The sequence below is a fragment of the Propithecus coquereli genome, unplaced genomic scaffold (genome assembly GCF_000956105.1).
Source record: "Propithecus coquereli isolate 6110/MARCELLA unplaced genomic scaffold, Pcoq_1.0 Scaffold99, whole genome shotgun sequence".
NCBI lineage: Eukaryota > Metazoa > Chordata > Mammalia > Primates > Indriidae > Propithecus > Propithecus coquereli.
The window spans coordinates 1575709-1587545 of record NW_012156284.1 but is presented as its reverse complement, the minus strand read 5'-3'; the positions used below and the strand labels follow the sequence as shown (position 1 = coordinate 1587545).

Sequence of the window (11837 nt, the reverse complement as noted above, 5' to 3'; positions counted from 1 at the left end):
TTGGCTTTTTTATATTGATTTGTAAAAGTTATTTGTATATTAACAATATTAACCTTTTTTGTGTGTCACTGGCAAAATGATAGGAGTGGGGGTAGTAATGTGACACAATCTTGCCAGCAAATATCTTCTGGCTTTTGTGATTAAAAGTACAGATGTCACACACATTACTTACCTCTTCCTGCCTTGGAGAAGGATGGGATGGCTGAAGCAGAGGCAGTCACCTTGCAAACATGATATCATCAAGCTGCTGAACCAATACCATCAGCTGCTTATTTCAAGATATCTGTTTTAGGCCGGGCGCGGTGGCTCACGCCTGTAATCCTAGCTCTCTGGGAGGCCGAGGCGGGTGGATTGTTTGAGCTCAGGAGTTCGAAACCAGCCTGAGCAAGAGCAAGACCCCGTCTCTACTAAAAATAGAAAGAAATTAATTGGACAACTAAAAATATATAGAAAAAAATTAGCCGGGCATGGTGGCGCATGCCTGTAGTCCCAGCTACTCGGGAGGCTGAGGCAGGAGGATCGCTTGAGCCCAGGAGTTTGAGGTTGCTGTGAGCTAGGATGCCACGGCACTCTAGCCCAGGCAACACAGTGAGACTCTGTCTCAAAAAAAAAAAAAAAAAGATATCTGCTTTTATGAAGGAAAAATAAACCCTTATTAGATTAAGCAACTGTTAATGAGGTTTTCAGACACTCTTGAGACAAACCAATTCTCGCAGATGTTTCTCACATGATTAAACAATTCACACACAAAAAGTGAGACACAGATGGACAATAAGCATAAACACAGTTTCACTTCTATGATGGTTAATTTTATGTGACTAGGCCAAGGCTACAGTCCCCAACCCCTGGGCTTAGGAACTGGGCCACACAGCAGGAGGTAAGCTGTGGAGGAGCAAGCCAAGCTTCATTTGTAGTTATAGCCGCTCCCCATTGCTGGCATCAACGCATAAGCTCTGCCTTCTGTCAGATCAGTGGCGGTGTCGGATTCTCATAGGAGTGCAAACCCTCCTGTAAACTGTGCATGGGAGGGATCTAGGTTGCACACTCTTTATAAGAATCTAATGCCTGATGATCTGAGGTGGAGCTGAGGCAGTGATGCTAGTGCTGGGGAGTCGCTGTAAATACAGATTATCATTAGCAGAGAGGTTTGACTGCACAATAAAAGTAATGTGCTTGAATCATCCCGAAACCGTCCCCGCCAGTCTGTGGAAAAACTGTCTTCCATGAAACTGGTCCCTGGTGCCAAAAAGGCTGGGGACTGCTGGGATAAGGGATGCCCAGATAGCTGGTAAAGCATTATTTCTAGGTGTTTCTGTGAGGGTGTTTTAGGAAGAAATTAGCATTTCAATCGGTAAACTCAGTAAAGAAGATCACCCTCACCAACACAGGTGGACAGCATCCACTCCTGTTGAGGGCCTGAACAGAACAAAAAGGCAGAGGAAGGGTCAATTTGCATCCATTTGAGCTGGGACATCCATCTTCTCCTGTCCTAAAATATTGGTGCTCCTGGTTCTTGGGTCTTCAGACTCAGACTGGGACTTAAACCATTGGCTCCTCTGCTTCTCAAGCCTTTGGACTTGGACTGAACTGTGCCACTGGCTTTCCTGATTCTTCAGCTTGCAGACAACGGGCCATGGGACTTCTAGGCCTCCATAATCACATGAGCCAATTCCTATAATAAATCGCCCCATATATATACTAATGTAGGTTTCTATTTATTGATAGAAAATATACATGTATATATGTACATATATATATCCTATTGGCTCTGTTTCTCTGGAGAACCCTAATACAACTTTACAATTAACAAAATATATTAAAAACAAGATAGCAACCTTGAAGAAATTATGCTAAGTGAAAGAAGCCAGTCAAAAAATGATAAATACTGAGAGCCTTCCTGCCGCCGCGTTCGGACATCGCTGCTGCAGCCTCCGGGGCACGTCCCATCCTATCGGCCTGCGACCAGCAGAGAAAAGAAAACTACATATATTTTTTTTGCCCCATACATACTTTGAGGCCAGCAAAAAAAATTACAATAAATTTTAACCATGAGGGAAATCGTGCACATCCAGGCCGGTCAGTGTGGCAACCAGATCGGTGCCAAGTTCTGGGAGGTGATCAATGATGAACACGGCATCGACCCCACCGGTACCTACCACGGGGACAGCGACCTGCGGCTGGACCAGATCTCCGTGTACTACAATGAAGCCACAGGTGGCAAGTATGTTCCTCATGCTATCCTGGTGGATCTAGAACCTGGGACCACGGACTCTGTTCGCTCGGGTCCTTTTGGCCAGATCTTCAGACAAGACAACTTTGTTTTCGGTCAGTCAGGGGCAGGCAACAACTGGGCCAAGGGCCACTATACAGAAGGGGCCGAACTGGTTGATTCCGTCCTGGATGTGGTGCAGAAGGAGGCAGAGAGCTGTGACTGCCTGCAGGGTTTCCAGCTGACCCACTCGTTGGGCAGGGGCACAGGCTCTGGAATGGGCACTCTCCTTATCAGCAATATCCGAGAAGAGTATCCTGACCGTATCATGAACACCTTCAGTGTGGTGCCCTCGCCCAAAGTGTCCGACACTGTGGTTGAGCCCTACAACGCCACCCTCTCCGTCCATCAGCTGGTAGAGAACACTGATGAGACCTACTGCATTGACAACGAGGCCCTTTACGACATCTGCTTCCGCACCCTCAAGCTGACCACGCCAACTTACGGGGACCTGAACTATCTTGTCTCAGCTACCATGAGTGGTGTCACCACCTGCCTCCGCTTCCCCGGCCAGCTCAATGCTGACCTCCGCAAGCTGGCAGTCAACATGGTACCCTTCCCACGTCTCCACTTCTTCATGCCCGGCTTTGCCCCTCTCACCAGCCGTGGAAGCCAGCAGTATCAGGCTCTCGCTGTGCCCGAACTCACTCAGCAGGTCTTCGATGCCAAGAACATGATGGCTGCCTGCGACCCCCGCCACGGCCGGTACCTCACTGTGGCTGCTGTCTTCCGTGGACGGATGTCCATGAAGGACGTAGATGAGCAGATGCTCAACGTGCAGAACAAGAATAGCAGCTACTTTGTGGAGTGGATCCCCAACAATGTCAAGAGGGCTATCTGCGACATCCCACCTCGTGGACTCAAGATGGTGGTCACCTTCATCGGCAACAGCACGGCCATCCAGGAGCTGTTCAAGAGCATCTCAGAGCAGTTTACGGCCATGTTCCGCCGGAACGCCTTCCTCCACTGGTATACAGGTGAGGGCATGGACGAGATGGAGTTCACCGAGGCTGAGAGCAACATGAACGACCTCGTCTCTGAGTATCAGCAGTACCAGGATGCCCCCGTGGAAGAGGAGGAGGATTTCGATGAGGAGGCCGAAGAGGAGGCCTAAGGCATAGCCCCCCTCACCTCAGGCTTCCAGCCCCCTCAGCCTTCTTCCTCAACTACCCCTTTCCTCTCCCTCAGAATTTGTGTTTGCTGCCTCTTTTTTTTTTTCTTTTAGGGGGGATCTAGAACAGTGCCTGGCACATAGTAGGTGCTCAATAAATACTTGTTTATTGAAAAAAATGATAAATACTGTATGATTCCATTTATATGAAGGCCCTAAAGTAGTCTAATTCATAGAGACAGAAAGTAGAATGGTGGATGCCAGGGGCTAGGGGAAGGAGGAATGGAGAATTAGTGTTTAATTGGTACAGAATTTCAGTTGGGGAAGATGAAAATGTTCTGCAGATGGATGACGGTGATGAGGGTTGCACTACAATGTGAATGTGCTTAATGCCATTGAACCATACACTTAAAAATGATTACAATGTTACATTTTATGTTATATATATTTTGTCAAAATAAAAAATAAGATAAAATCAGAAAAAATAGTATTACATTACTATTTTTCAATTTTAAAACTGAGTACCTTATTAAATTTTATCAATTTTGTTAATGATGATCTATAGTGTTTCTGAGTGTGGGGAAACAGGGATTCTCACATACTACTGAGGGGAATCTAAATCAGCCAAACCACTTTAAAGGGAAATCTTATGGTCAATTGTACCCACAAGTCTTATAAATATTTATATACTTTAACAAAGTGATCCTACTTCTAGGAATATGATAAAATAAAATAAAATAATAAAACAATAAAAAAACATAGATGATGTTTTATGTCCAAAGATGTTCATAACAGCATTGTTTATAATATCAAACAATTTGAAACAACATATGTGTCCAGAAAGGGATTAGTTTAAATGCATTGCTGTCTATCCCTTCCATGGAATATTGTATCAGCATGATGAACAATGGGGTAGACTGGTAACTCTGCACATTTGCTGCATATTTGAATCACCTAGGGAGATTTTACAATTCCCAGTACCAGCCATACCTCATATCCATTAAATCAGTACTTCTGGAGGTGGGGCCCAGGCATCAGTACTTTTTAAAGCTTCCCCAACCCCCACCACCCCCGGATTCCAATGTGCAGCCAAGTTTAAGAACCACTGATGTAGATTTCTATTTATTGACATGGAAAAATATAAATATTCACTAGAATTTGATGATAAAAGCAGATTATAGAACAGTCTGTATAGCATGAGCTCATTTAAAAATATAAATGTGTGGGACTTGTGAGTAAAGATGATGGATTGAACACCCACATTTGCTTTTACTTCCTCCTAAAACTCCACTAAAACAACAATAAAAAGATTTTTTAAACGGCACAAACTGACGAGGAAAAAATAACTGGAGGGGGGAAAACAGCAACACAATTTTGGAAGCTAGAAAGCATTTGAGTGGTAACTTAGTAGAACCAAGAAAGCTGAATCCTGAACTGACGGTATGGAAAGCTTAGAAATAATCCAATTTACAATGCAGAACCCCAATCCTGATGATAAACTTAGTGGAAGCAGGTACTTCTAGAAGGGATGAAGGACAAGGTAACTTGACAGTTTACATAGGAAGCAGTTAAAACTCCAGATTCCTTTCCCAACCCCAATGAGAGTTGCAGGTTTATTTTCTGGAGAGGGTAAAACAAAGGGTCTCTAGATAGGGTATCATCAGACATGGTTGTGGACTGAGCGTACTCTACTAAGACTGGATGGATTCAGTTAATGCTGAGATATCCAGCTCCCTTTCCCTATTCAGTTCCCAGAGCAGTGGCTGCCAGGTTTATAAACTTCCAGGAAGGGATTTAGAAAGAATCTCAGTAGCCCAAGAAGAGGGACCTAAAGGTGCTTGTTATGGTCTTGTTGGATACTCCAAAAAATCATGAGTTGAAGTCCTACCCCCAATACCTCAGAATGTGACTGTATTTGGAGACAGGATCTTTAAAGAAGTAATTTAGGGAAGTTGGCATGAGGGATGTCAAGTGGTGAGTGAGGCGTGATTCTGACTGGCACAGCATCTGCCTTTGGGAGACTGGCAAGGAGAAACTGGCTCTTCGACAACAGCTGAATGAAGCAAAGCAGCAACTCCTGCAGCAGGCAGAGTATTGTACAGAAATGGGAGCAGCAGCATGTACCCTCTTGTGGGGTGTCTCCAGCAGCGAGGAAGCTGCCAAAGCCATTTTGGGAAAAGATAAAGCTTTGAAGTTTTTCAACATCACTGGTCAAACAATGGAGAGTTTTGTGAAGTCACTGGATGGTGATGTTAAGGAGCTCGACTCAGATGAAAATCAGTTTGTTTTTGCTTTGGCTGCAATTGTAACAAATGTTGCTGCCATCGCATGTGGTCGTGAATTCTTGGTTAACTCCAGTCGGGTGCTCTTGGAAACCATATTGCAGCTCCTGGGAGACTTGAAGCCAGGACATTGTACCAAACTCAAAGTGTTGATGCTGATGTCCCTGTATAATGTGAGCATCAATTTGAAAGGCTTGAAATACATCAGTGAGAGTCCAGGATTCATCCCTTTGCTCTGGTGGCTTTTGAGTGATACGTGGGAAAAATATTTTCTCCCAGTTTGTGGCATGTTTTTCATTCCCTTGAGAACATCCTCTGAACAGCAGAAGATCTTAATTTTGGTGTTGAATTTTGCCAAAGGCTTCTTCTACATTTGTTGAAAAGATAATTTGGTTTTTCTGCTTCAGTCCGTTGTTATGACCCAGATGCAGAGGTGTGCCTTCACGTGTTACGGCTCGTCCAGTCCGTGGTTCTGGAGCCAGAAGTCTTCTTTAGGTCGGCTTCTGAGTTCCAGAGCTCCCTGCCCCTGCAGCGCATCCTGGCGATGTCCAAGAGCCGCAACCCTCACCTGCGGACTGCCACCCAGGAACTCCTGGAAGATCTTCGTGCTCTAGAGTGTAACGTGTAGGTGTGCTCTGCCACCTAGGGGTTTGGTGAAATTGCCAGTGTCCCTTCCCCTCTCCAGGTCCCTCATTTTGTATTCCAAAACCATCACCATGTGCCATGTGTTAGAGACAGAAAAATGCCATTGGCTAGAGATGGACATAAGTTTATAAGTATCCCACACAACTTCCTCCTGGAAGTGAAAGTATGGATGGGTGGGTGGTTATCTTGCCAAAGGGGAGGCCATAAAAGAATCCATCCTTCTGGAAAGGTCCGTACTACCAGGAAGAGGGCTTCCTCCGAGTAGTTCCTCACTGTTCAGCAGATTGTCCATGACCTATATAGGCTCACCCATAAAAATGGGAAATTAGATAACCATCCACCACACTGACCAGCATTTTCCTGAGATACAGTTCTTTAAAAAACCATTCTTTCTCTAGTAATTATAATTAATCCCTCGAAAATGCAAGTTTACCTTCATGACCTTTTGGTGAACCTACTATTTCAGATTACATTGGACATTTTAGTTCTATATTTTTTGTACCTCTTTTATTTTTGAATAAAGAAAATTAAAGAGTTGTGTGTTACAAAAAAAAAGAAGTAATTTAGGTAAAATGAAGTCATTAGAAAGACGTAATCAAATATGACTTGTGTTCTTTTAAGAAGAGTAAATTTGGACACAGACACATACAGAGGAATGACTATGTGAAGATACAGGGAGAAAACAGCCATCTACAAGCTGAGGAGAGAGGCCTCAGAAGAAACCAACCCTGCCAACACCTTGTGTTAGACATCTGGCCTTCAGCACTGTGAGAAAATAAATTTCTGTTATTTAAGCCACCCAGTCTGTGGTATTTTCTTATGATAGCCCTAGGAAACTAATACAGTACTATACAAGAATTCCCTCCAAAATGACCCAGACATACCACCCCGCAGTGAAACTCTAAGTTGACAAGGCCCACCCACATCCTCGGAGATTCCGATTGACTTTTGGTCCCCCATTCTTAAGCATTAGCAGACATCCAAGGTTTATCAGACATCTGTGGAACACTTCCAACATGAAAGATAGAATCGAAAGCAAACAAACAAACTAGCAAACAAAAAGACTCAGGGAAAGCAGGGACTATTCATGAAAGAAAAAAAAAATACTTCTAAAGTACGCAAATGAACTTTGTAAACATTACGCTAAGTGAAAGGAACCAGACACAAAAGGCCATATACTGTATGATTCCATTGACATGAAATGTCCAGAATAGGCAAATTCATAAAGACAGGAAGCAGATTAGTGGTTGCTATAGACTAGGGGGAGGACGGAATAGGGATTGACTGCTAGTGGATACAGGGTTTTATTGGGAAGGTGGTGAAAATTTTTCTGGAATTAGATAATAATGATGCTTATACAACTCTGTGAATATGCTAAAAACCACTGAATTTTATACTTTGAAAGGGTGAGTTTTATGGTATATGAATGATGTCTCAAGCTGCTATAAAATTATATAATATACTCAGAAAAATATGAGAAGATAGTTATTTATATATATATAATACAAACTGGATGCCATAAAGCAAGGAACATTCAAAAAACAGAGCACTTGGAAATTAAATTACATTATGGTAAAAAATTAAATTTAATAGAAGAATTGGAATATAAAATTGAGGAAAATATCTCAGAAATTAGACAAAAAAGTTGTCTCAGAAAGATGACAAAACAATAGGAAAAAAGATACAATTAGAGAATCAGTCAGAGATATAGCAGTCAAATAATGGCAGTGCAATTCAGCAAGTAGAAAGAAAACAAGGGAAGTATATTCGTTATCCATTACTGCATAACAACTTCTATGGGACAGGAATTCAGGGCATAGTGGGGATGGTTTGTCTGTGTTCCACAATGTCTGAAGCCTCAACTGGAAGGTTCCAAGGTCGAGGACTGGAATCATCTGAAGGATCATCCATTCACATATATAGTGGTTGATGCCGGCTGTCGACTGAAGGTCTGGCTGGGGCTGTCAACGGGTATCCCCAAGTAGTTTGGGCTTTCTCACAATATATGGCTGGATTCCAAGAATAAGTGTGGTGGGGAGAGAGAGAGTGAGAGAGAGAGAGAGAGAGAGAGAGAGAGAAAGAGAGAGAGATGCAGGCAGAAATTGTATTTCCTTTTATGACTTTTATAACCTAGCCTTGGAAGGTGCACAGTGTTACTTGAAAGGGGCCATTAAGTGCTCAATATAATAGATGAAAATAGAACCAGACTAAGTCATCTCACTGAGAAATTTAAAAATATTGAGGTTAAAGCAAAGATCCTACAAGATTCTGTTAGTTTTTTGATTGCCTTACATCTTTCCTTTTTGAAACCTTCCACTGCCCCAACTGGGGAGAAAATCCATCATCACACAACTCTGTTTTCCCTATCACAAGAGTGTGTACTTGTTCCAAGTCAATGTACCCCATACTCCTAAGCACACTGGTTGGTTCACAACATTTCACAAATAAAGCCAAGCCTGGTTCTTTTTCAGGGATTGTCTGACAGAGCCAAGACATGGAAAAAGAAAGACAGAATTGAAATGATGTTGTTTGAATGTTTGCAACTAGCTCCACCTTTGGCCATCCAAGGTTATGTGAGCCAACAGACGCCCTTTTTGGCTTAAGCTCATTTGAGATAAGTTTATGTCATTTAAAACCAAAAGATAACTGACTAATTCAATAATTCATTGAATTGGTATTTCAGAGAAGAATAACCATATGAGACAGTAATCACCAGAATATGCTAACTTTGTCAGTTTCCCAAGGGTAGATTCAGATAGTAGTAAGCATTTCTAGGACACTCAAAAAAGTTAAGCAACCTACTATAAAAGCTTTTGCCCTCAAGATTTACTCATACTTCAATGAGATCTTTTAAGGGAATAGAGATCCCGTTAGTCCATCAGATAATTTTGTATATGCAATTCAACATTAGTGATGTGTGTGCAAAAAGTTTATTTTTAAAAGGCAGTGTTGTTTTTAGAAATGGTATATATCCTAAATTTGAGGTATAAGATATGTGGTACAGCTGAAGACATGATAGAAGGAATTTATAATTCTAATCTGCTAAATTTCACAAATCATTTGGAATCTCTTAAATTTTCCAAACATTATTTTATAATTATTATAAAATAATAATTACTATAAATTATTATAGACTGTATATATTCTCCTCAGGGTATATTTTCAGAAATAACACAGAAAAATGTTTTCAAATACTGTTGGTAAACAATGAGTTTATGTGGGACTCAGATTAGCATGAGTTTCTACTTTGGTGGTTTTTTTTTTTGGAAACTGAATATATGCATTTGCTTTACAGAAGAAAGGAAGAAAATAAGGAACGGAGGGAGGGAGGGAGAGAAGAAGGGAGGGAGGGAAAAAAAAGCAAAGGAAAAATAAAGAAAAGCTAGGACTTGAATCATTTGTTAATCATAAGCATAATTTCAAATTTTCAGGTATAAAAATAGAAGGCAGAAGATTTTTGTGTAATTATTCCAGAATCCCAAATGGATGTGTTCTAAGCTTGGTGTAAACAAACAGTAACTCAGAAATATGTATTTTCTCACTATAGTACTTCAGAAGGAAAGAAAATTTTCAAAATCAGCTAGCTTTACCTTTATTGCAGTTTAATGTCATACTGTTTCCAGAATGAAGAATTTAATAAACCATGTATTACTTGGTATATCTAAAGTCAGTTTAAATGGATTTAGAGCCATGCAAACACTTGATCCAGAGTTTTGGTTTTCTTTATCTATGTCAGTCACTATTGAGGATACAGAGTCAATTAGGATTTGCAAGGGAGTTAAAAATCAAACAATATTCTGGTCATTAGACCATGATTCTTTGGAATTGACATTCGAAGAAAATACATGAAATTATTGGGTTTGACACCATTTCTTAGATAAAAAGAGAGGTATTTTAAAAGATATTTTCCCTATGATCTGTAGGAACTAGACAGTTGTTTTGTGTCAGGTGCTGCTTAAATGCTTTACATATTTTACCACACTTAATTGTCACAAAATCCTATGTGGTAAGTACTATCATTATTTGCATTTTAGAAAGGAGAAAACAGAGGCGTAGAGATTAAGTGACTTGCCAGAGGCCTCATAGCTATAATAGTAAATAGAAGAACCAGGATATGACCCTCCAGCAGTATGATTCCACAATCTTAACCACCTCTCTTTAGTGACTACGACTCAGAAGACTAGTTTGAAAATGCCCCCTGGAAATAGCTGATAAGTTTTTTTTTTTATTTCAGCATATTACGGGGGTACAAATGTTGATCAGTTTTAAGAAAAAAAAATTAGTTTATCCTGAGAGCCACATTTATTTAATATAAAGATTGGAAATACTGGCCACCTATTGAAATAAAATCTCCTTTGCAGTTGGTAAATATTTATTCAGATCAAATCATTTTTAAGAATACAAAATATAGTATAAAGAAATTTCAGGGTTATTAATATCCAATTCATGAGAATAAGAAAACATCTAGTCCTAATTACAAACTAGTATCTATGAAAATAATTTGTATTTTCATATTCAAAAAGCAATCAAATTTACTCATCCACAATCAGCTAAGAGTGAATTATGGTAATTCAGGCATATTGGCTTATCACGGCACATAACAAAAAGCAGCTTTCCCTGTCTTTATTTTTATTTTATCAAAGTAATTAATGTATATGGTAACAAACCAAAAGGTACAGAAATTCCTATGATGAAAGCCCACAGACTTTCTCTCATGTCACCCTTCCCCAACCCTTAACCCACTCCTCAAAAAAGCAATCTATTTTTACTGTTTCTCATTTTGAGATCCCTGGAAGTATGGATGATGTGCTTAGACCTCTATTTCTTGATTTGTATCTCTTGATGCCCTCATAGCACTGATATGAAAGACAAAACACTTCAATTCACACAATCCGTCTGGTCCTTCCTCATCTTCCTGACTTTTGATCATTGTTAGTTTTAGTTCTCCTCTGGTTACCTAGGTAACTTTAAATACTTCTGAAATGTGACATACAAAATGGTGTAACTCTGGTTCAGAGCCCTAAAATGGAATCAAGAAGCCATTCTAAGAAGGACTATCTGCATGACATGTGGCCTTACCAAAAAACAAAAATAAAAACAAAAACAAGAACTTGCCTTGAACTTTTTAACAGGGCCAAACTGCAATGACCATAGTGTCTTGGAAAACAGCTGAATTTCATCAGTGTTACAACTCCTAAACACCAACAACCTATGAACTATGGATTCATGTACTAAACTAGCTGCCTCCACCAATGATAATTCTTTCAAAACAACTTGTATAATCATCCGCAGAATCCTTTTAAAAATCCCTACTCCCAGCAGAGCGAGATGGTTCACACCCCTAATCCTCACTCTCAGGAAGGCCAAGGTGGGAGGATCTCTTGAGCTTAAGAGTTCTAGACCAGCCTGAGCAAGAGCGAGACCATCTCTACTAAAAATAGAAAAATTAGCCGGGCGTGCTGGCACGTGCCTGTAGTCCCAGCTACTTGGGAGGCTGAGGCAGGAGGATCGCTTGAGCCCAGGAGTTTGA

At 40.8% G+C, this 11837-nt stretch overlaps 1 protein-coding gene and 1 pseudogene across 11 annotated transcripts; both read left to right on the top strand.

The window, feature by feature from the left end:
- Positions 1-1878: 1878 nt before the first annotated feature.
- Positions 1879-3554, top strand: LOC105827242 (tubulin beta chain-like). 11 transcript variants are annotated; one of them, XM_012665285.1, is made up of 2 exons: positions 1879-2351; positions 2424-3488. In XM_012665285.1, the coding sequence occupies exons 1-2, from the start codon at positions 2049-2051 to the stop codon at positions 3381-3383; spliced, it is 1263 nt and encodes a 420-aa protein (XP_012520739.1). In that variant the 5' UTR covers positions 1879-2048; the 3' UTR covers positions 3384-3488. The 11 variants fall into 11 exon arrangements, with proteins under 11 accessions (XP_012520739.1, XP_012520748.1, XP_012520745.1 ...); XM_012665294.1 differs by having other exon boundaries at positions 1879-2417; positions 3021-3488; XM_012665291.1 differs by having other exon boundaries at positions 1879-2448; positions 2695-3488.
- A 723-nt stretch (positions 3555-4277) lies between these two features.
- Positions 4278-6290, top strand: LOC105827218 (annotated as a pseudogene).
- Positions 6291-11837: the final 5547 nt, after the last annotated feature.